The 25409-nt window shown below is 42.0% G+C and overlaps 1 protein-coding gene across 5 annotated transcripts in view; it reads right to left on the reverse strand.

Annotated features, from left to right (window-relative positions):
* Zeb2 (zinc finger E-box binding homeobox 2) overlaps positions 1-22139 on the reverse strand; it is a 131979-nt gene extending 109840 nt beyond the window's left edge. For 3 of the 5 annotated variants that reach the window (XM_047545830.1, XM_047545831.1, XM_047545826.1), the window contains exons 1-2: positions 21704-22139; positions 19025-19166 (exon numbers count right to left, since the gene is read on the reverse strand). In XM_047545830.1, coding sequence (XP_047401786.1) covers positions 19025-19097 — 73 coding nt within the window. In that variant the 5' untranslated portion in view covers positions 19098-19166; positions 21704-22139. Of the gene's footprint in view, positions 1-19024; positions 19167-20026; positions 20218-21703 lie in introns of those variants that run through there. The other 2 variants (XM_047545829.1, XM_047545828.1) reach the window with 2 other exon arrangements.
* Positions 22140-25409: the final 3270 nt, after the last annotated feature.

Consider the following 25409-nt stretch of genomic DNA (forward strand, 5'->3'; position numbering starts at 1 on the left):
AACTTTTTCAAGGGGTTGGGAGGGCCTGGAGTTTTGTTGACATCTGTGATTCTCTAACCTTTGTGACCCCTTGTAAACTCCGAACCAGAGCAGCCTGGAGCACGTCACAGTACCTCCCCCATCGCACCACTCCCCTGAAATCTGAGCCAAGCCCCATGTGGCTGTAGATCTTCTGTTCACAGGTCCTGAAGGGAATTCAGGAAGTCATCCTTTAATGAAATCTGCCCCCTCAACCCCTCTGGAGGTGAATGGACTGCTGGAATATGACATTGTCATCAGCACAGTTAGTGGGAGGCAAGAGCTGGTCAAAGGAGAGGATCATAGAGTTAACTAGTGACCTTTCAGCTTCTTCCATTTATAGGTCTCATTTTATTTCTACTTGTAATATTAAATGAGAAACAGATTTAAATATGGGAGAAATGACGGCATGCCACTTGGAACAACCAGTTGAGTTGTCACCTTTAAACTGCACATTTCATTTGTATCCTAAAAGTGATGACGAAGGGCCTGGGGAAGGTCTGATACAGGACCTGAAATGGCAACAAGCTCTCAGGAGTTTCCATTATTTTCCTTTCTCTCCCTAGAATGTCAGAGTTACCCAAAGAATGTCTTCAGAGTATAATCATTGGTTTCTGCCCTAAACAGCTAAGAACCATGCAGAATATTTCACACGAAAGACTCTGATAATCAAATTGATCTGCAACAGTTAACTAAACATATTCTTAGGATGAGCTTTATATGGAGATATCATTTTGCAGGATGCCAAACACAGAAGAGGTTTCTTAAGAAGTCCCACAGTCTCTTAACTCTAGTGGTGTCCAGCTGAATACTGAAACCTCATATTCTTTGTTCATTATTAAAATTTTTAAATTCATATTTTCAGAGAGTCAGGATAAGCACATTAAAGTTAAATTTCTCACATTAAAAAATTTTAAAAAGCTTAGTGTTTCTCATTTTGACAGTAAAAACATGGTGTAAATAGAAATAATTTGAAAATAGTATCTAAACTATAAATTTAATCATGTACATAGAAACCTTGAAATATATTAAGTTAATGATATGCTTTGTTAGAAAGTGGCATCTTTGTTGAAAGGAGAGATGGCATTAATAAGCAGAGTTCATATCTGGAAAAATTGTTTCTAGTAATAACTATTATCCAATTTTAGAGGTTTATATGTGGAATAATAAAGATAAAAAGTATCAGTCTTATTATAATTTTCTTTCTTCCTTAAACTTTAAAAATTAAACTTCCAGAATTTATTGGAGTGGTTAATAGTCTTCCTGTGTGTATTACTCTCCAGGTCTCTGTTTTATTGATGAGGGTGTTTTGCAGCAAACCAAATCCACATTAGTCAGAACTTCAGGTGTGCAGTTCTGACCACTGTAACAATCTCAGGCTTGCCATTTGTGTCCTCTCATTTCCTAACCTAGGTCCAAACTATGTGCAGCACAGAAAGTAAAAAACTGATGTATTGTGCCATCTATGGTAGCATTTGTTCAGCATTTGGTACAAATGGGAGAAAAAAGATACAGAATGCATGGATTGATTTTCAAATTACCTCAATATTTTGAAAACATTTTCACCTGCATGCTGAGAATGCTAAGAATGGCAAGGAAGGCAATTGTGCATTTGCACAGCCTCCACTGCATTCATTTATAAATTACCTCATCACTGACTGAAATTAACACTGATTCTTACAGGCAATTTCTCAATTTCCAATGCTAATTACATTTTTTTTACTTTTAAATTCTGTACCACCTGTTTTGGGCAAGACATCTTAGGCAGCGCGACCGCATTTAATCACAATTTTAATTAACCGCCCTGTAGATGTGAAAAAGAAGCAATTATAATGTAGATGAATGATGATTTTTCTGCATTAAATTGTTTTGTTTCCCTGGTATGTTGATTGTAACACAGCACACAAATACAGTAACTGTACAATTTTTTTCTATTGTAATTTAGTAATTGTTTTTGGAAAACCAGTTTGGGAATGAGTGACTTCATCTGTTTACAAATTGATTGATACTGTTCACTCACTGATTGCTGCGGCGTATATTTTGGTATTGCACAGCCTAGCATAAAATATAATTAGAGATGCACAGGCTTTGCAGCACCATTTTGGAATCTGAAAATCAACTGTAACTGAAGTATGTTTTCCTTGAGCATACTAGTATCAGTTGGGGCTGATGAAATGATAATCAAAACAATGGGCTTTCCAATTCCACCACTAGTAGAAACCCTTAGTTTCAATCTGATAGTTCTAATATGGTGAGTTTATGAATTACTATGTACTAGGCCTGGGAGCTGGGGGCTGGCAAGTCTGAAGCTTGCACAACTCACTCAGATCTGTATCACAAGAAGCATACAAGTGAGGTAAGGAAACAATGATGAAAAATAAAGAGTTGCTGCTTTGGAAATGGAAGGATTGTTCCTGACACCAGGCACAATGCACTGGTGTGCTGTAGCGCTAGCCTATCTCATCTCTACACTATGATACAATAAGATCACATTCATGCTCCTGGCTTGCAGATACAGATCATTAAAGCCGTACCTCACTGCAGATAAATTCAGAGATCTTATTTATGTGAAGCAGAGCTTGCTTCTCACTCAGCTAGGAATGGGATGGTGGGGGGGCAACAGTCAGTGATACTTGTTTATGAAACCTTTATGTTAATGGATAGTGGAAGATCTACACTTACTATTCTCACATGAATTGGAAATCCCTCCAGGAATGCCCTATACCAACATCATACCCACTCCCAATCTCTGGGACATTCTCAATTAATGCACTTCATTGGTATCACAGGACTGGTGTCTCCCTCCAGTCATCCACTGAATAATTCTGAGATGTGTGCTCACTTGAATGAGTCCTGGGCTAGGCCATTTATGCCAGTCTGGAAAAAAGGTGAAAGGGCCATATAAGCCATCATGGATGTTCAAAATGTATTTATGAGATCTCTTCATTTTACACCTGATTCCTTAAAAGATCCTAAACTAGGATAGTTCATTAAAAGGCGAGAAGTCATCTTGGTTCTGGTCATGTATTTGTTATAAAACATAGCTGGGACCATGGCTTCATTTTAGAGCAATTTAAAGATAGAATGATAAAGACATGAGTTGGCAGGGCTAGGCAGATAATGTTGAGATAGGGTTGGGGCAGGAGGACTATTTGGATCAACTTCTGTTTGTTTCTTTTATAAACAGTTACTAACAAAATATTAATAGGAAACACCAAATGATGCCAAAATTCACTTTGTATGTTAAGTAAGAGTCTATCCTATTAATAAATTAAAAGGTCTATTCTTTTGCCCATTTGAGATTATCTGTCTAAATCTTGTTCACGCCTATGGGCCTGGACACAGAAATCCCTGATGAAAGTAAGACAACAGTCAGAGTGTCTTACAACCTAGGCTGCCAGCCGGTGTAAGTCTTTTTCATGTAGGATGTGATACAAAAACAAGCAATAAAAGTTTACTTTTGCCCAGGCACCCCTGCCTGTGTTACCCTTTCTGGATGTAGTAATTATTATTTGATATAAATGAATACTGAGTAAAACTTCTGCCAATAAAAAAGGCGGGGGGGGGCAATTCATTTCTGTTTGTTAGACAGTTATTGCTAAGAAATGTGCACAGTACAGGTGGAGATGCACATGTGTTTTACCCTGGAGATTCCATTTCTGGTTTCTAGTGCAGCCTCTGTGCTTGTTAGCAGCCATACCTTCACACGGCTGAATATTTTTCTCTCCTTCACCACCTTCCTCACCTTCCTTCCAACAGCTCTAGAGAAAGATGCTGTTTTATGAATGGAGATAAAAATAACCCTGAATTATCTCAAATTATAGCCTCTTTATATAATGAAAAGGGAGTGTTCTAGCAATAGACTTAAACTTTTTTTTTTTTTTCCATAAAGTTGTTTGAGCAATAATGCTTGTTTGGAAGTTTCTAAAAGTGGTAACATCTGTGCTCCTGCTGGGAGATGCCATCCCACCAACCTTTATATGAGCCATTTGTCTTTGAGAGAAAATAAAGTACCTGATCCCAGGCCTGAGCCCATCTTAGCTCCCCGTATCTTCATACTCTGACCCACTGCGTTCCTTCAAGAAGAGAGCTGCTTCCCATGGCTACCTCCTCAATATAAACTTACTAACTAATCTCTTAGCAAACACTTGAAGCAAACCTGAAGAGAGGAAAGAGAGGCAGAGGGGGAACAAAAACCCGGCATAGATAAAGCTCAAGACACATTCAACGGGACACTGGAATCTAAATTTAGTACCAAACTTGAGATTTCTTTTGAAGGGTTGCTTATTGTATGTGGAACAGGGATTTTTGTAACCACAATTTTATTTTTAAATCTCAATCCTAATTCTTCTGCTATCTCTTAAATAGGGCTCACTTCAACATGAACTCTCTTGATTCTTTCCCCCGTTGATGGAGATGTGCCTGCTCTTCTAGGTATTTGCAAATTTTTTTCATTACTATATCTTAAATAATGCCTTTTTAAAAGTCCACCCTGACTGCACTGTGTACACACAAGGTAACTTTTCCTTAGCAATTTATGTGAGAATCTACTGTTGGAAATAAATAATGACTTTCAACCAATGATCAAAGAAAAATAAATCTTTTACCCTAATAAGACTTTTTAAGACTGGAATCCCATTTTTAAATGGATAACAGCTAAGAGGCTACTGGCAATCTATTTATTTCCAAAGCTGTGTTTTAATATTGGCTGCACAGAAACTGTACAGCAAATGGACCCTAGGGTCTTCAAAGTTAAAGCTTTTGAAATAAAGTTGGTATGTAGTATTTGAAAACATATTGTTCAGAATTTAAGTTTTAATATCTAGGAATAAACAGAGCATTAAATCAAGCAAAACTGTGACAAGGCCAATATGCACACGGATGATGCCAGCAAGGCATCTTCAGCCCTTTGTTCACAGCTTAACAAAACTGTGCCGTCACACCACTTTAGTTCAACAGTGCCTGTCGAATGGGCATCAGCAGCTCAGCCAGTGCCTGTCATACACACAGCTCCAGGACGGTTTGAAAGCAAGGGCTTATTCCACCCCCAAGTCTAGTTGGAAAGTGAGGAGGTTTTAAAATTATCCAGCAAAGACACCAACCTGCCCCCTCCCCAAAGTTAGAAGAGAGAAGGAAGAATGACAAAAAAAGAAAAAGAAAGGAAAAGAAAAGTGTGTGTGTGTGTGTGTGTGATGTGTGTTTTAAGATATAGAGAAGGAAAAAAAAATGTACTCAGGCAAAGGAAGCACTTTTTGTATTTGTTTTCATTGTGAAAGCAATTACAAAAATTTTGCAATCAGAATTTTTCTTAAAGTGACATTCCTGATAATAAAATAAAAGTCGAATGTCATTGTTATTTTAAGATTTTGACACATATTTTGGCCCTTTAACCAACCGAATAAACTTCTTACATCAGAATAGGCGGGTATTACTTGAGAAAGAGACTCTGCAACCCTATGTTATTCTGAGGAGTCTCTCTTAGATGTAATTTTGGCTACGTGGCTGTTTTTGTTGACCAAAATGCATTAGCTTTTAAATTTACAGCCTCCCGAGGACTGGTCTCTGTGAACATTTAATCTGCTTCAGAGGAGAACCCTGGAGAAAACAAATGTGGTAAAGAGAAGGAATGTTCATTTTCTAACAAGTTAACAATTAGAAGGGAAAAGTAAAAACTTAAAAAAAAAAAAAAAAAAGGCACAAAAAACCCAAACTGTCTTATTTTCCTCCTATGACACTGATCATGAGATTTGGCTTTTGAGCTTTAATAAGTGCTGGGGAGGTGCCTTGAAACTTTCCTTCGTTTAATTAAGTGAGCCCACTCCTCTTTAGACATCCAATCAGAGTGAGTGAGAGCGAGCCCTGGAGCAGGGCTGGGGAGTCCTAGTGGTAAGAAGGAGCTGAAGGTGTTCTGAATCTCGACCTTTCCAACTCTGTCAGGATCGTTGCTACTTAGATCCTTCCAGGAGGAGCTGAGATTTCCGTACACTAAAGTTGAAAAGCTCGCGCTCTCCACCTCTCTCTCCCCCCTGTCTGTCTTTCACTCTGCTGCTGTCAGTTTGCTGCCTGTACTTTGGCTGTCTCTTTTCCAGTCTCTACCCTGTGAGTTTCTGGCCTGCCAATTTCAACTTGAAGCTTGACTGGGCTGATTTGATGCAAATACCTCCAGGGAAAACCCTGAAACTGATGAACAGTTATGTCAAGTCGATTTTGCACCATCGGGAAAAGGTAACCTCTGCGAGAAAAAAAACAACAAGGTTAAAGAGACAAGGGCTTTTCACGTGTAATACCTCTGCTGCACATCTCGTTCACTGTTTACCATCCCTCAGAAATTGTAACTGTCAGAATTAGTCCTAATTGCAGATGCGAAAGCTGCCATTATAATAAAAACAGAGGCAGTGCAGGCATTAAATGTAGCAGCCTAATTTGTGAGACTACAGAAAAGGTAGAGTAAATGAATATTTCATTACTTTAATTACCAGGGACTACTCTTTTCTTGCTGTCTTATGATAAGTGTTGCTGTAACTAGCAACAGCAAACATCCACTAAAACATAAAGTGCAATAATCGTCCTGCTGTCAGGATCACCACTTTAAAATACGAGCAGGGAAAAAATATAATGGTTTATCTATTTCTTAGAGATTGCAGAAGTAGAAGATGGAAATTCATTTAATGTCAGGGGGAAAAATGCACACACAAAGGCACCAGTAAACAGGTTTTAGTCAGAGAATAATGGCTCCAAGAGAGAGAAGAAAAAAAATATCAGTTGACTATACATCTGAAGTGTTAGCCCTAAAAGAATGCTGGAAAGGAGAAAGTAGAAGGTAATTGTGTTCGAATTTTTTAAGGCAAAATTTTGTTTTGTGTTACACAATGTAATTGCTTGAACATCAGAAAATAAAACTCAAGTGACTAGGGGAAAGACGAGGAAAGCAAGCAGTTTTCAAATGATTAAGTAAAGGTGGAAAAAGTTCAAGTTGGCAAAAGTTTAGAAGCTCAGTCCAGTTCCATTTAAAAGACTACATAAAGCCTGCCAGAAAAAGGACTTTGCCTGCAGTTCCAGGGTACTGATTCATAAGATTTGGGGAGTCTCAATTATTACTCACCACTGACACCTTGAAAAACCCTGGGCAACTCTCTACAAATGTCAGTTTCAGGTAAGGGGGCCCAAGGAGTGGGAGGTGGTTGGATGGTGGGAGGTTAGCCTGGGAGAGGGGGGTGTGGTTGAGGAGGTTGCTAAGACTGGTTGAAGCCAGCCTGTCTCTGCATTTATCACTGTGTCCCAGAGGAGGTGTTTGTTCAACATAGCAGTTTGACAGCACAAAAACACTGTGGCCAGAAGCCCTATCAAAGAGCCTACTGACACGTATCATTTGTGGTCTTGGTTTCACAGGACAAGGCTGCCTCACACTTTATCTGCACAAGTATAAAATCCACACATTTCTAAGTGTTCGATATAGTTTTAAACCCCCCTCCCTTTTTTTCTTCTAAATATTGTAAACACTACTTTAAAATACCATCTTTATTCAGGACTCTGGAACACTGTTTTAAAAACCATAATAATTTGCAATCAATTTAGGATAATCTGTGTTAAGGTCGGTAGTACCGAAAGAAAACAGTTTAAAAGCACAAAGCTAGCAATTTATCCTAAATAATACACTTAAAGCTCAGATTAATAGGTACAAGTAAGTTTCATAAGAGTCAAGTGGCATAGAGAACACTTTTTCCCCCTATGATAAATCTTAAACAAGAGTCTACATTAATTTTTCACCTCTACTATTTGTGTTTAAATGTATTTCATTCATAAGCCAGATATATGTAGTGAAAATTAAAGAGAAAGAGTACCAAAGTTTGGGTCCCAGGGTGCATTTGTGTCTATGTACATATAAGAGTGTGTGTATATGTGCTGTATTCAGTGTTCAAATTCCATATACAGAGCAAAGGTGATGGGGAATCTTCAGAGGACAACTATTTTGCTTAGAGATAGTTCCCTCTTAATGGGTCTATTTATTATGAAAACACAGCTTACTGAGTTCTTTATATGTAAACCTCACCTCTTAAAACTGAGAAATCTCATGATGTGAAACACTTCCATTGATGTGCTTGGTGTCTAAAATAGCAACTTAGGTACTTCCAAGAACAGGCAAATTGCAAAGTTTCTTTGATTACAGTTACTTGGATATACAAGATAATATAAATACCACTTAAACTAAGAAACAGTGAAAGCTATATGCTACATTTATAGATTAGGTGGGTACCCAATTCCTTGAAATTTACTTATTTGTTTGAGGGGAAAAAAACTCAGATGTTTACAGAACATATTTTAATTTGTTCATCTATTACTGATTACTTCTTGTTTTGAGGAGACTATCTCTTTGTCAGGAGCACCTTCCTTTCCTAGAGTTAGTTATAAAAAGAAATATGGAATAGCATACAAGAACAAAAATCTCTATGTTGTAATCTGAGCCACATTAACTATTACAGAGGAGGCCATTACAGTTTTTAATGTTCAAAATGTTTCGTCTCTTTTGTTATGGGAAATCATTAATGACAATTACCTATTCTCAAAAGAATGTGGTCAATTACCTCTATCACCTGAGATTATTTTAAAATGTCACTGTATCCTAGAGATTTAAAAATACACCATTGTATTTCTGCACTTGTGATAAAGTTGCCTAAACTAATTAATTCTGTGTTTATTGTTTGAAAGATTATCTTCATTTGAGTGTGATTTAACTTCAAAAAAGTCAAGTTAAGAATTAGTCTTCCTCAAGTTCATAGTAGAGAGTGTGTGGGTTTATGTTGAAATTGTAGACTACAAAAAAAAAGAAAAATGAAAAACAACTTTTAAAAATGAATTGAATACTATTGAATATGAAAATTAATACCATATATTATAGGGAAATTTATCTGGAGTCTTAATTTTAATCGGAATGCTTTTTAAAAGGAAAGAAAAAAAAAAGTAACTTGAATATGTATACTGACAGTTCTGTATTGTCTTCTAATTCTAACCAGAACTTCAAATCTCAATCCTTCAACTCAGTTCAGTAATGGAACTAAATTTGTAAATAATCATGAATCATTATGATGATTGCATTCCTCAATTGAAAAATGAAAGCAAAGTTCAATCAGGTCCTTCTTGAAATCTTTGCTCCCCTTACACCACTTTTTTTTTTCCCCAAGCTCCTGGCTCTTCTGAGTCTGGTTTTTTAAAGTCCATATTAATTTCTAACTAAGAATGCAGTACCCACTATAAATGTGCATGACTTTATCAGCTCTCATACTTTCTTGGGTCACAAAAACACAATATCTGATGAGACACTGATCATCTTCCTTCTCCTTTCTCTCCTCAGCTCCTCTAACTTTGCTGTCAGAAGCTTGAAAAAATATGCACAGTTACTGTTGCTGAGGGGAGACAAAGTTTAACTTCTGGGTTGGCAATCGGAGAATAATTCATGAGCAGATTTCTAGCAAATGATATGATTTGCTAAATTTTGGTCTTTGATTTATATTTATGTACTCCTGCTACTGCTAAGGTTTTGCCAACCTCAATTAGATCATGAATGAGATCATTTTAATTCAACCCCCAAACTGTGACCTGACCATGGTCTGAAAGTGTTCAAAAAGTAATTTTAAGCCTCCCTTTGATTTGAAAAGGAATACTGCATGCTTGGTCGTTCATACAAATAACATAAAACTTAATTATTGGATGATTTGGCAGAGGACCTTCTTGCCAAACAACAGTCAATGCCAGCTACTGTGATGCTGGCGCTGCCCAGGCCCCCAAGCCCACAGCCCCCTTGTGTACGAGCGTTTGTTCATTGTGTCTCAGGGCAAGATGCGTTCAGATAGGATTCCAGGATCTGGGAGGCAGGGTGCAATGCGAAGGGTGTACCGTATTTATAACTCCAGTTAAAAAATGCTGTCTCACCTAGAAGGGAAGTAGATCCGCGCTGTCAAATCACCAGGAGGCTGTGACAAAGGGAGCTTGCAGCCTGACACACGGTGTAACAACATAGCAAACACCTTTAATTCTGTCATGTCTCATACCCTTTACTTTCTCACACATTTATGGCTGCTCGAACGTTGACACCTACACTCTTTTTCAAAACTAAATAAGGCAATCTTATTTAAGCCCAAATGCAACACCTGTAAAGTTATTCTTGTGCCCAGCAAAAAATAACCATTAACTCCTTCCTCATAAAACCTGCTCTGCTTGCTTTGGAAACACTCAAGTTGGTAACCGCCAGCTTGAAGTCCTGACTCGGAGATCCACATGACCTCCCAAGCTCTGACAGATAGGCAAGACTTCCCCCTCCGATAGATGCAGAGGCTGAGATAATGCCACTGTCCCAATTGGCCTCCTACAGCTTCTTGAGTTGAAGCCCCTTTCCTCATCACAAACTTCTGGTGTCTTTCACAGTAAGGAGAGAGGCCCCAGCTGCTTCATTCCCTCTAGCGACCAAAGTCTAATATTTTAAAAGCTAGAAATGAAAATAGCTTTTCTAAAGATATTTCCTGGAATTTTTAATGTGCTGCTTTGATTCCTTTTTTCTATCTTTTTTTTTTCTTGCCAATTATAAACCACCATTTGGAGGGCTTATGAGCAATGTAAGTCCACCTCATCTAATTAAACCACATTGTTTTAAAAGCTTGAACAGTTTTCATGTCTACAAGACTTGTCTGAATAATAAACTGCTAGAGCCAGAATTCTGAGTGTCTTTGGAGAGCCAGAATTTCATCTGCTGAGTGCAAAGGGCCAGGCACTCAAAGAGTTAAGGAGTGTTCCCGCATTGCTGGGTAGGTTAATATCACAGCTGCCTAGTAAAGCATTATCCTGTACCTCACTTAACAAAAGCCTCCTTTTGCAAACAGACTCCCACTTTCTCCCCAAGTGTCCAAAGGTGTTTACTGAAGTAAATCTGCCTAAATCCTTCATTGCTTGGGTCATGGGGGTGGGTAGGAGGGGTGGAAGGTGTAGGGATAATCTCTTTTTGTAAATTCTGTAAATCTTCTGGGAAAAAAAATTCAGGAATCCGTGTCACATGTTCATGTACAACTGCTAATATATCCGTTAGTTTTGCTCTTATAAGTGAAATATGCAACAATGCCTATTGGAAAAGGCCCTGTTAAAAATAATTCACTCTGCTGTTTGGAGATATTGTACTTCCAAAGTAAGAGTGCGTGTGTGTCTGTGTGTGCGCGCGCGCATGTGTATGTGCGTGTGTGCGCGTGCATTGTATGCCTAATCTAATTGTTGAAGGAAAACTGTTGGTATCTTCGAAGTGGTTTCAGAAAGGGGGGGTGGGTGGAGACAAGACAGTTTAGGAGCAAGATAATGTAGATGAAAAGTTGTCACGATAGGTTCCTGCTCTTGCAGTGGTCTTGCTCCAGTACCACTAACTGCATGTTACTTGTGCATGTTAAAAAGGAAGGCAAATAACACAGCAAAACCTGACAGGTCTGCCTGTGAGGGCTTAAACAATTCCCAGTAAGAAGGAGCCCTTTAGGCACAAACTTTCTCTCTTGAAAACGTGAATACCACCAACCCCTCCCTACAAATCTTGAAGCATCCAGTTTGAGATACAAAAAGGCTGTCATCTCACAAATGTTAAACATACTAAAAAAATCTGAAAAAAAAAGTATGGAGAAGGTGTGAAAAACGTGGCACTTTACAGCCCTCAAAGCTTTTTAAAATAGAACAACTTTTCCCCCTAAAATTCTTTTCAGAGATTTTTTTTTTCTCCTTTTTGGCTCATTTGAGAGTTTCTTTCTTGGCTTTTTTCCCCTTTCATTTGAAAATATGAATTATCATAAAAAGTCAGGGGGGGAAATGGGAAAGTCTTTTCCAGTTTTCCTGAGGATTTATCAGTGTGTTCAGGCGGGGTGTGAGCACCCATCACTGAAGCCAGACCAGGGGCCCAGGCTCCACTTTGCCCCTGCCCTCCCACCCCCCAGTGTCCTCACCTCCCAGGTCTCAGGGAAAACAATGATAGTTATTAAAGGCAAATCCTAGGCAGCATTCAAGGGCAGGAAGTCCCCACACCTGACCCCAAATCTAACAGGCTTCTAGGGTAGAATTCGATCCCTCTCTGACACTTTTTACCTCAAGTGTTGAGCGGGTGGCCATGAATAGTACAGACATGCCATCTTGTAACACTATATGCCTGTCAGGAGGGACAGGGCCTGGTTGAGCATCAACTATATAAGGCTGGTAACTAGGGGAAGCCCAACAAACAGCCACAAACACCTAAGTTATTTTACTCAGCTACTACCCTCTTCCTCTCTTTCTCTCTCTCTCTCTCTCTCTCCTCTCTCTTTCTCTCTCTCTCTCTCTCTCTCTCTCTCTCTCTCTCTCTCTTTCTTTTCATCTTGGCTTTCTGTGGCAGAATGCAAATGGAGCCTGCCGGCGGTGAAAGGGCTGAATTGTGATTAAGAAGAAGAAGAGCTCCTTTCTTTGTTCTCCCCTCAGGGGATGTTTACTGGGAGAGACACAGCGGATCAGATATGAAAGGCATTCAGGTCAGCATTGATGTGAGCGAAAGTGAAATCATACCTAAGGCATTCAAAAGACCGCCGTGTCAGGGGTCCAGCTAACGGTGCAGCTACTGTGTGCGTCTTCCCGGAGAGGCAAAAATCTTTTCACAGACTGGCAATTTTTTTCTCCCTAATTTACTACAAAATTATAAAAGTCTCCCCCCACCCCATTTACTTCCCACCACATGACACAGGAGTTAGTATTTTCTCCCCTCATGGACCACACACAAAACCAGACCAACTTCTAATAACTGTATTACCTAAATGAACCAGCAAGGCACCATCTGAGCTGTGAAATCTGTTTTTTTTTTTTTTTCCCTCGCTCCTAAAAACAGGTGTATTCATGTGGGCTACATATATGCATAATATGTAGGGAAGAACTGAGGGAAAAGCCAAGACACATGCATGACGGCTTTTCCTCTCACCCCTGAGAAGAAACACAAGACAGCAACACACACACACACACACACACACACAACATAAAACAGCACAGAACACCTTAAAACGAAATCCTTTATTTACTTTGTAACTACTAGTTACACTTTTCTTGAGAGCTTTCACTCTGACACAACTGTCACCCAAGATAAAAGTATTTGGCACATAGCTATTAAGGCAAAGGCTTCCATAGAGCCTTCAGATTATTATCATTTTCCTTTAAAAAAATGCTTGATGAAGAAATACTTGGATCTTACTTTTTAAAAGTTTACACTCCCCACAACCCAAATAGTCATTCAATAGATTCTCCAAGTGGTAAGTTGATGCTGTTGGCATAAACAAAGCTATATAAATATATACAAAATTCACAAATCACAACAAACACACAAATAACAAGGAGGTGCCTGGATGTTTCAAGGCTTAAAAATGAAAAGGAAAAATCCCATTTCATCTTCTGATTGCTAAAGAAGGAAAAGAAAGAAAGGAAGGAGCATGGCTACATTTACTGGTTTTAAATCATCCTTCCCTCTGCTCTGAATTATATTTTTCAACCTTCACATCTTGGCTAAAAAGCATATTTGGGCTTATGTTAACATCTGCTTTTTGTAGTGACATTTAATTCTGTATATTTTCAACTAGTGTTTCTGCATCACAGATTTTCCTCCTTTATCTCTTTGCTCTAAAAAGACAACCAAAGAGCAATCAAAAAGGTGTCTGACTTGGCCATTCAGACAATTGCCCCCTTGTGGGAATGCGGGAATGAATGGTACAGTGGACACCCCAGCACCATTGACGTTATAAACATGTAAATGAAACACATTAGGGCAGACAATCAATTGTCTGTGAGCATTGCAAACCTGCACTCCCTCTCTCTGTGACAGGCACAAAATAGTGTCTACCTTGGGAAGCCACGGTGCTGGAGAGGAAAAGGACAAAGAATCTCCTTTCACACAGAAGAAAATGCACCTTAAAAGCCTTGGAAGAATGCAGATGACAAAAACTGTTGTAAGGAAAAGAATCCCCCACATCTTGGAATAAACGCAGCACTGCTCGAGAGCTAGCAATGCTCTCCTTTCCTACCTTTTAGGGAAACACACATTTTTCCCAGGAAATATTCTTAATATGACATTAGGGTCTTTGAAAACCTCTTGAAATTTTCTTTAAGCAAATTAAGAATGAAGAACAGGAAACACTGTGAAAGCTATTACAGAGCATTTTAGTAGGCAACTTTAGTCTTGGTTTTACCCCTATTTGAAAATAAATGCTGAAAGACATAAATTTGTTTTTAATTTGGCAATAAGAGAAACAGCAAAGTTTAAAACCCTTACCTACTCTTACCTCTGGTGGACCATTACACTAAGGGTGCCACCAGGCTGGCTACTGGCTCTGCTACAAAGCAAGGCGTTTCTAACCAAATTGACTTAGTTTTCCCAAATCGAAATAAAACAAATAGATCAATCTAGATACATAGCCCCCAGCTTTGTGTGTGTGCAGCATGACAAAACTTGCAGAAGATCTGCAGAGAGAATAGGATGGAGATGGATATCTTTGGAATGCCCTCAGAATTGGTACCTGCCACACAAACTGCCTGAGTGCTTTCAGAATCAGCAAAACAGGCTCCCAACACGCTCATCAACTTTATGAAGAAAGCTTGCCAAAGATCTCCACCCTTGCAAAGGTAACCAAGTGTGTGACCGACCGCAATCCGTGGAAACTTCCCTGCTTAGTGTGTATTGAGGGGCTCTAGTCTCCGATGTCCATTCCAACTTCATCTCTGAGGAGGAGCTGGGAGTCTCATCCAGAAGAAGGGATGGACTGCATTTCCTTTTCTTTCCATTTAGTCATCTCTGAAATGGGGACAACTTCTCTGTCCCTCATTCCCTCTGAAGATCACTACCAGTACTTCCACTCCCTTGAAGGAAGTGGTAAGGAGTGAGGGTTTATTTTAAACAGAGATAATCATTTCTGCTTGTCTGATTGTTTCTCCTGTAGGATCTAAAGCTCTGAAAACATTCAACTTGATCCCTTCTTTTTACCAACTGAAAATCAGAGACCAAAGGTGTCTGGAAAATCTCCTCCACTTCCCCACACACAGTCCCCAGTCCTTTAGCAGAAACTTTGGAGAAAAATCAACTGTAACTTTTCTTTCCTTCTTCCATTTCCTTTTTCTTCTAATTCAGTTTTCCCCTAAAAGACAACTTCATTCCCTTCTCTGAAATAAGCAGTTTACAGATTTGATTTTTTGTTATACCGTGCAAGTGTGTGATAGATTTTTCAGAGTCTGATGATGGAAGGCAGGAGGCTGGGAAGGCAGGCCTCTCTTCTCAGGCTCCGCAGGAGGCAGGAGGGAAGCTGGAGCATCCCAGGACCTGCTGCCCGAACCAGGGGCAAAAGCAACAAACTTTGCAAGTCACACACGGGCTGCGCCAATGGCAGGCAGCAGCCGGGTATCTCCTGCTCCTAGTGCTCATTCCTGACTCCAAGGCTACATGTGGAGATAGTGGGGTATAATCAGGGGAATAAAAAGGGGGGCTGAGTATTCCCCCTCCCCTCCAGCTTTAGTGAAAGTGTTACAAAGTGAGTCAGGCGACTGAGGATCATCTGACTGAACTTTCTTGAAACGGACACACATTCTTGTCTGCGGGCAGCTCGATTTTTACCTCCTTCCCCCTCACCCTACTCTCCCTTTTCTCCTGCACATCTTATTTTCTGGAAAGATAGTTCCTTCTTTCCATGTGGGAGAAAGAAGACTAACTGTCCACTATGTGTTAGCTTGACCCTGACACTGTCTTTGCCAGGTGTCTTGCTAGCCTGAGATTCTGGAAGGCTGGGTTATAGATTCTTGTTTCTTTCTTTGTACATTTATTTTCCTCAAACAGCTTCTTTTTCCTCAGCTGTTTAATAATTGTACATGTCATTGTCTTCTAACCCACGATCTTGACCAGTCTCTCAAAAATACCCACTGCTTTACACATTTTATCTCCTTGATACCTTAGTCCATATATTCACTGTTGACTTCATTAAAATTATATAAAGTGCCATTCTAGGTTCTTGGATGTCCATCTTTTTATTTTTCTTGCAGTTCCTAGTTCTATGATTATTATTGCCATTATTCCTTTCCAGGAATTTCTATATGATGTTGATAAGCATCATCATATTTAGTGTTATCAGCAAAGACACAAGCTGAAAAGTGACATCTTTTCCATGAATCCAGGAAAGAAGAAAAATCCACTCAGTTCAGATAAATCCTGGCAATTCCCAAAGGAAAAGGCATTGGATACGTGTTTGATGAGAAAGAAAATGAAAAACGGGGGTGGGGGTGATGGCTCTTCTACCTGCTTCTCAAAACCAGGACATTGCTCAGTCAGATTAAACCCAGCTGAGAACATTGACAAGTAACCAATTTACAGCATGTTTTCTCACAGATTATTTGGAAAAAAAGACAGGTAACAGTCAAAGTTACAGAAGCTGTAAGCAATAGAAAGACTTGATGTTAAGTGTGCAGGGTCTGAGTTAAATGCCTTAAAATGTACAATTCAACTTTCTACTTCGGAGTGCGGAGGTTTCTTCCAAATTGGTGGCTGGGCAGAGGGGAAATGGTTGCTATGTCATGACTGTGTACCTTCCTGGCACTCCATTCCACCTGCAACTCCCCGCCCCCCCTCTCCAGGGACTCCCTCTCAGCTAGCACCCTAGGGGTTCCCAGGAAGCCAGGATCCCTCTATTTTCCCAGAACTGGGCTGTGGCCTGACCTCACTGTTGGGGCAAAGCTGGTCACCGCTGGCAAAATCCTGAAGGGGGTGGAAGGAGGAAGGCAAGAAGAAACAAACACTTTAAATAGTCTTTCCTGCAAAAGAACACTTCTGGGAGTCTTGCTTTAAATCTCATTCTCTTTTCTTTCTCTCTCTCTCTCTCTCTCAAAAAAAAAAAAAAATGACTATTTAACATAAGAAAAAAAAAGCCTCCTTGACACAAAGCTTTTGTTATCCAGTTGATCAGCAACGTGCTTTAGATACTTGTAAGAGGGGGAAAAAAGCCCCACAACAGACATTGATTTTAGAAAATCAATAACCAACATTTAATAAAAGGAACAGAGGAAACACAAGAGAGGAGAGGGGGACATTAGGTGTAATTTTAGTGTCTACTAAATTACCCAGAGATGGAGAAGGGGAAGTCTCCTGTGTAAGGACCACCTTAAATAATGCCAGGCACCAGAGTGAAGAAAAAATTAAATTAAAAGGCACACACATACATACACACACTTAAAAAGAGGCAGCCTGAACTGAATCTTGGGGAAGCAGTTCCGAATATATTATTGTACTTGTTTTTTGTAATACTAAGGCAAGCAAATAGATCAAAGACAGCACAAAGAGGAAAGACAGGGTAACGTAACGAACAGTTTCTGACTAAAATTCCTCTATCACTCCCCCATATGGCTCGACACCTCCACCACAACAAGCAAAAGACACACACACACACACACACACACACACACGAGAGAGAGAGAGAGAGAGAGAGAGAGAGAGAGAGAGAGAGAGAGAGAGAGAGAGAGAGAGAGAGAGAGAGAGAGAGAGAGAGAGGGAGAGAAGCATCATTTGTCTCTAATCAAAATTCTCTCGTCTTTGTGTTTTTCTCCCTCTGGCACTCCACACTGCGCCCCCAGTCGCCCCCTCTCCGAGCCGCGCAGCATTGGGACAGGCCGGGGGCGCGCACAATTGTCTTCTCTAGAGGAAAGTTCCTCCAAGTGGGTCCTGGCGGTCCCGGCAAGGCGCGGGCTGGGGTTGCGAGTGGCCGGGCAGGCGTTACGACCCGCGCCCAATTCGGGAGTGTCTATGCGGCCCAGCGCCGGCTGATTTGGCTGAGAGCGAAGGGAGCAAGAAGTTTCCTTTCCGAGTCTGGGCTGGCGCTGGTTAGCTTGTTTGTTTTGAGGGGTTGGCTTTTTTTTTTTTTTTTTTTCTTTTTAAACTCAGTATCCTCCGTCAGCTCCCGCCGGCACCCTCTCTAGTCCCCAGCCCTCTCCCCTCCCCCAGGCGCCTTCCGCGCACTTGCCAATCACTTTTCTCTTTTATTCCCACGAATTTGTTTGGGGGTAATACCTAGGGGGTCTCTCTCTCTCTCTCTCTCTCTTCCTTTCACTCTCTCTATCTTCCTCCCCACGGCCCCCCTTCCTTTCTCTGCCTCTCTCCAGGATGGACCTACTAATCTGTCACCCCCTCCCTTTAAACTCTCACCTCTGGTCTATGTGTCTCCCTCGCACCCCCTTCTCTTTCCTCTTTTCTGACTCAGCCTGGATAACGGGCTCTCCTGACCATCTAGAAACTGCCCGGTAAAGTCTCGTTGAGCCCTGCGACTCCTTCAGCTCCCGGCGTGGGGGCCAGAGCCCCATTGCAGAGGAGCCACTGGTCTCCTAGCCTGCACCGACCCCGCCGGATCCCGCGCGGGGCCGACCGAGTCCCTCCCACCCTAGAGTCCCGGCGCGCCGGGCCGGGCCGGGCTGCTCGCGGACCGTTACTTGGCGCTCGGAGAGGCGGCCCGGCGACTCTGGCAAGAAACTTTAAGCATTGCTGAGGCACAGCCCCAGGTCCCGTCTCCCGTCCTCTCAGTCCCTCTGCCACCCTCACCTCCGCCCCGGGTTCTTGCATGACCTGGCGCCCAAGCCCCCACCCTGCCCTCGCCGGACGCTCCGGTTGCCCGGCCGGGAACCGGCCGGCCGGGAGCAAGCCGAGCGGGAGGCGGGGGCGAGGGAGGATAGAGGCGGGGGTGCGAGGGCTAGTGGGGCTGGGGGTACCGGGCCCTTATCGGACCCCTGAGCTTAGAGCCTCCGGGCGCCCGACCCTCACTTTGCCCGGCACTTCCCCAACTCCCCCCGGTCCAGCCGCCGCGCGCGCCAGGCTCCGGCGCCGGCCGCGGAGGGAGGCTCGCCCGCGAGCCCCGGGCGCCGCCGCCGCCGCCTCGGTTCCTTTTCCCTTTCCCCCCCTTCTCCCTGGGTCTCGAGCCGCGGAGTGGCCCGGAAAAGTTTGGTTCGGGCCGCTTCTTACCGTTTTTCCTCCTGGGATTGGCTTGTTTGCGCCTCTTGCACCGGGGGCCATCCGCCATGATCGGCTGCTTCATTGATAAGAGCGGATCAGATGGCAGTTCGCATGGACTCGGCGCCCTGCTTCGGCAGCACGCAGGCTCGATCTAACAACCAAACACAGCGACAATGTGGGCATCGCCCGCGCCCATTGAAACGCGCGCGGGCGGCCCAGGGGAGCCGGGCCAGGGCCCCGGTAAGCACCCATCCGAGCCCCCCAACGCCAAAGCGAAACTTCAGCGGCCCCCTCCCCGCCCCCCGCCCCCAGCCTTGGCCCTGAGGCGCTTTGTGTTTGTTACTGTTTGGTGTGTTGCACTAGCGAGGGGATCAGAGAGACAAGAATTACATCTTCAAAATGAGTCATAACTCCTGACCGTATGAGGGAATGCACACGGCGGTACAGTAAGACTGCTTGACTCAGGGCTAGGCGGACCCTTTCCTCCGAAAAGTCCTCAGCCCGGCTCGGGAACTTGGGGTGAGGCGAGGCTTTCTTTCGCTCTCATCTTTTCTCATCTCCCCCTCACTCCCCATTCCCAAGAGGAAAGAAACAAACAAACAACGCGAAACAGCCTCTGGATGAAGCACACTCGGGTAAATTGATAATAGTAATTATAGGAAGCCCACTCACCCCGCGCCCCCTCCCCTCCCCTTTTGGAGTTTATCGAGGCACTCTCTTTCTCCCCCCACCCTTCGCCCCCAAATTAAGATTTCCCATTTTACGCGGCAATAAGAAATATAATTATAAGCCTCTTTGGACACTGCCCCCCCCCGCCACTCTGATAGTATTTACTTAAGTATTTACCCCCACCTCACTCACACACATGCTCCCCCACCACACTGGTTCCCTTAAATAGTTCCAGTAGATTTTTTCCCCCTCAAGAAAGGAAAGAGAAAGTCCAACCGCTACAGCAATACTTTTAAGCTCTACTAAATGATCGTATCCTTTCTGGCTTCGAAACTTTTGTACCTAAAAATCGAGAGAGGCGCTGCATTTTTTCAGCTGAAACTGTCAAAACTTGGAGAAGGGAACATCGGAGGCAGGCAGGAGAGTAGAATCCTGAAACTCGGTGGAGGTTGGGAAGATGCTGTGCCTCCAGGATTAGTTTAAACAGGGGGCTATAAAAGATGTAACAGATGCAAACTGTAACACAAGGGCCATTAACCCTTTCTCTGCCGCCGAGCACTCTCAGTCCCACGCCCCGCACCTATTGTCTCCTGTGCTAGAAGCTTTGCGGAAAACCTGGAAAGTGAGTATCAGTTTCCACACATTTGCTAAGAAGGGTGGGGGGTGGGGGTTTGCGGAGAGAAGGGGAAGTGGATGTTTTAGAAAGCACCTTAAATTTACCTAGGCACACACGGTATAAGACTTTTAAGTTTGGCACATTTTTATCATTTGTTGCCTGTTCTGATAATTTAAATTGTTGGGGGAAATCCTGAAATAAAGAAATTGTCACACAAGTGTCTAGGATGAAACAGCTGACCTGTCTTATTCATGCTGAGACTTACACATGCTTGCATATAAGCATGTTTAATAAAGTAAGTTGCTAGTTTTATTAGCGTGTGTATGTGTGTGTGTGTGTGTGTGTGTGTGTGTGTAGGGAAGGCATTTGTGCTGTAAACTTTATCTTTGGTTGTTATTCCTCACTCTGGAGTAAGTAATCTTGCCCTCATCATATAGGGGGAGCATGTAAAGTATATAAGTAGGTGGGTGATAAACATATTTATGTTAGCGGGTTAACCACTGTTCCTGGGAACTCCTGCTATTTCTCTCTTGACTTTTCAGTGCCAAAGTATGGAATGGGATATGTGTGTGCATGAGTCTATTAAATCTATGTGTATGTTACTATGCCATTTAAAATACAATTTCAAAAGTTAACTTAATTTAAAACCCTGATATCCTGACAGTAGTTTTCTTCCCAGCTGTAGTGACCCCCCCCCCCACTACTTTGGTAAACGACTCAAGTTCCATGAGGACTTTCACTTCTTTATTTATAATCACAGAAGTGAGGTGTTACTTCACACACACACACACACACACACACATACACACAAAGAATGAAATAAAGAAATGAAACTCGCTAAGCAGACAAAAACAGTCAACTTTCTGCTTAGAAAACAGCCTTCTCCGGTGGGAGAGGATGGACTGCCTTGTCTAAGAAAAAGACTTGTCCCCGACTTTAGTAGGTCTGTATCCACTGAGTTTTATAATTATTAACAGGTATTTGCCAAGTTTTAATTGCTGAATATAATGAATTGGAATTAGATGTGAAATTTGAGTAGCACCTCTCCCCTTGATGAGTTTTTATTTCATCCACATAGTTCTCAATAAAACTTTTCCTAGGCTGGGTAGCAAAAGGCACCTTTTATTACCTGAATGGACAGGTACAGGGCAAATTATTTGGGAGAGGAAAGAAGAAGAGAAAAAGAAGGAGAGTGTGCGAGAGAACAAGAGAAAACGAAGAAGCCACTCTTGGGAAAAGCATGCCATAAAGGAGCTAAACCCACCTGAAATTCCTAGCCACAGGCACCCCTTCTCACTTCAGACTCACATCTTCCCTCAAAATGAGAAAATTTAAAAAAGAGGATGGGGGACGAACACACGTAAAAAAGGATAAAAGATTTTTAAAAGGGGGGAAAAACCTACCTGCGAAGTCTTGTTTGTAGTTTTGGCCAGAAATGGTGAGAAGAAAAAGCATGAAGAAGCCGCGAAGTGTGGGGGAGAAAAAGGTGGAAGCGAAGAAACAGCTCCCGGAGCAAACTGTACAAAACCTCGCCAAGAGTGTCGGGAGGCAGGACCGTTATTCCTGCGGAGCAGGTTAGAACTGATCTCTTTCGGCCACTCCAGGAAACACAAACCTGGGGACGGACTGACGTGTTACGCCTCTTCTAATGACATTTTTTTCTTTTTCTTTTCTGTAGGAGAGAGAGGACAGACCCTGAAACACGCGCCACCTATCTTTGTGGGGAGGGATAATTGAAGCGCCCTGAGCGTGAGCATCATGTGAAAACGTGATCGCCAAGTTTCTCTCTGGGAAAGGATCTGGGATAGATTATACCTTGAAGTCTCCGCAAACGCTTATAGTGGAAGAAATGAAATTCCACCTCCCTCCCTTCCTCTCTCTCCCTCCCTCTAGCCTCTCTCCCTCCCTCCCTCTTCTCCACGCCCCCCCCCCCCCCCCCCCCCGTCAAGCCTTTGGCATCATTATCCTCATCACTAAATCCTACAGAGTACAGGGCGGAAAACGGTGCACACCATTCACAGAACTGGAGAACTCCAAGGGGCGAAAGTTAAAGGGAAAGATCCCGGGTCCTCAATCCAGATCGCCTCTTATACAGATACCTCTAATGCCTAGATTTGAGATGCACATCCAGTTATGTGGCTATCTTGGCCCGGTTTCTGAAACTAAATTCTTTGCTTTTTCCTCTTATTTTGTTTTATTTTTTTAAGATGCCAGAGCGGAGGGGGGGGGGTAGCTTCATTTGAACTGCATCTTAGGGTGTGTGTGTGTGTGTGTGTGTGTGTGTGTGTGTGTGATGAATTTGTGCACTGGATCCCGATATCATAAAGTACTTTGACATTTTAATAAAGGGTTTCTCAGTAAATTAGCATAGAATGCTGGGTTGACCAGTGTTTGGATCTCTCTAGATCTCACGGAGACCTTACTACAAAGTGAGGGAGTGTGTATAAGGAGACAGGAGGAAAAAAGAGAAAGGCCATAGAGGAACTTAGCAGGGAAGGGAGAGCGCGATATTAAACGGCATGGGGTCTAAGTTTTGGAGTATATGTTTTTGATATTGCAATTAAAGTAAAATTAAAAAGAAAAGACTCCACCTTTGCTCTGAAGGGATTGGTTATGCAAATATGGAAGGGATTTCCTGGAGAATACAGCTTTCTACTGTATGGTTAATTAAATAATCACTCAAAAGCTTCCAACGTGACGCTTCTGTCGTAATCCAATCAGGTTACATAGGTCCTAAACAAGAAAGATATTTTCCACATCTGGAAGTCAGCAATTTAGCAAGTACTGCACATTATTAACCAATTCAGAGCCCACTTCCCAGGGGAATTTTTTTTTTTTTTTGAAGTTTAAGTGTTCTTAACCAATGCTCTGCTGTTTTGTTAATCAAAAAGCTGGTTTACACTGCACATAATTGGAACTAATATAGAAGTAAATAAAGACAGTCAAATTTGAGGATGCTGAGCACAGGCATTTATCGGAAAAGGAGGAAATCTCTTAGCCTCTGATGGTTCAGGCTCAATTTCTTAAAAGTGTTATGAGTTTTTTTTTGTTTTTGTTTTTTGTTTTTTTTTTTTTAAAGAGTGAAAGTACTTGAGGACCTCAGAGCACAAATAAGCCTCCAGTCCCACAATCTTTGGGCTCCCTTGGAAGGTGAGGGTGGAGGTGTGAAGAGGACCAAAGAGCTGCCTTACACCAATTTTTCTGTTTTAATACTATAAAATATGTTGCAACCCCATGTTTTCAGTCTGATAAAATCTGAAACAAATAATACCATGATCCAACACTAGACTTTTACTTATATTAAGATAAACTGCTTTGAACTGTGCTTTGAATGTGTGCCTAAAGCAAGACTTTGAATGCAAGAGTCACTGGCAATTGCATTCAAAGGAGGGAAAAGCCACCACATGGGTTGCCACATCCACACTCCCAGAGGTACACGTCTTTGTATTTTGTATGTTTATTTTTCTGAGAGGGGGTAATAGCCACCCAGCATGACCACAGCTAGATCTTGTTTTAGGATGCAAGAAAGTAGATTTTCACAGTTGGTTGCAGAGTCACCTCTTTCTTAATTTAAGTGGGGTTTATTACAATGAGAATAAATTAATCTCTTCCCTACCCCATCACAGATAAAGTACCAGTAGAAGATCTATAGGCACTTGAGGTCTTCAGTCCCAAAAATTATTAATAAAGAAAAATTAAATATTTCTAACATGGATCAGATACATTCTTAATGCTATACTTTAACATTTCTCTTACTACTATATTGCTGTACTATGGCTATGATTTATCGAGTGCCTCATTTGAGATTTATCACTTTCATTGTTTCTTCCTCTACCTTTTACCTTTTTCTTTTTTCTTTTCTTTTTTTTTAAATTGGAGTTCAGCTTTTTCCAAAGTTTGCCTTTCAGTCATCCCTCTCCCATTACGGAGAAAGAAGGAGCCCATTGCATGGAATGATTTCAGGCAAGACTCCTCTGCAGTAGCCTAGGTAGCCAAAAAGGCTTACAATCCAGACACACAGGCATAACCACAGGTCAAAGGATCCAATCTAATAGCTAAAAAAAAATTATCTTTATTATGCATATTAAATGTCTTGGTACTTAGGATCTGACTTTTAAGAAAGAGGCTATTAAGTATTTCCACTAAAATCACCTAATCATCTGATTACCCTGGACTCAGTAATCGTTCAAGTGGCAGCAAGCAGCACCCAACATTCAGCACTGGAAGTTCTGACATGCAAGTATTTGAAATGGAGTAAAAAGACAAATGGGGGGGGTGGCGGTTTCCACAAGGTGGATTTTGAATGGTGATACGGGAAAGGTCTCCGCAAGGGCTGAGCGCTGGGCTAGGTTGCCCACTGCTGCTGACTGGCACGCCCCTTTCCAAGTATTTGGTCGAAAGTATTCCAGCCACCCCATAGGCAGTGGGATCGGAGGAAGCCGGAATATAAATTTGTTCGGGTCACTCCTTCAGGTTGAGGGCCAGGTCGGGGACAAAGGGGATCGTGGGATCAGAGAGATACAGGAACGCAGGACACAGGGAAAAGTCGAAAGAGAACTAGGGGCTGCTAGCTTTCGGCTCCTCACACAGCAAAACAAGTCTTGCAAATGAATCTTTCCTTACCGGTCTGTTTTCCCCATTAATAATCCACTTCGAGATTAGCGCAGATGAAGGGGATTAAGACAGCAGATACATGCAAATGTGAAGTAAAATTACAATCGACATTGGAGGATGGGGGAAAATAATTCTTTAGGGTTTCCTTGGGTAAAACAAACTGCTCTCCTCAGGATTCCCTCCACCCAGGCAGAGTGAGAAGGATGCACTTTTGTTTTCTAATTCCCTGCAGCCAGGATCTGGTGACTGTCCCCCCATTCACCTCTCAGTCTGTCAATTTCCTCAACTTTCACAGCCTGTTCCTCCACCCCCCCCTCCTCCATTCTTCTTGCCGGCCCAGATGCCCGACAAGGTACAACGTTTCTGCCATTGAACACACAGTCTGTAGAAGGAATTCGTATTTGGCCACAGCTAATGAATTTTTTTTAAGCAAATTCTGTTTATTTTGTACCATGTGGAGAAAATTTAAAAAAAGGAATCTATTCTCGTTTTGAA

This window comes from Sciurus carolinensis, chromosome 3 (assembly GCF_902686445.1).
Source record: "Sciurus carolinensis chromosome 3, mSciCar1.2, whole genome shotgun sequence".
NCBI classification, from domain to species: Eukaryota; Metazoa; Chordata; class Mammalia; order Rodentia; family Sciuridae; genus Sciurus; species Sciurus carolinensis.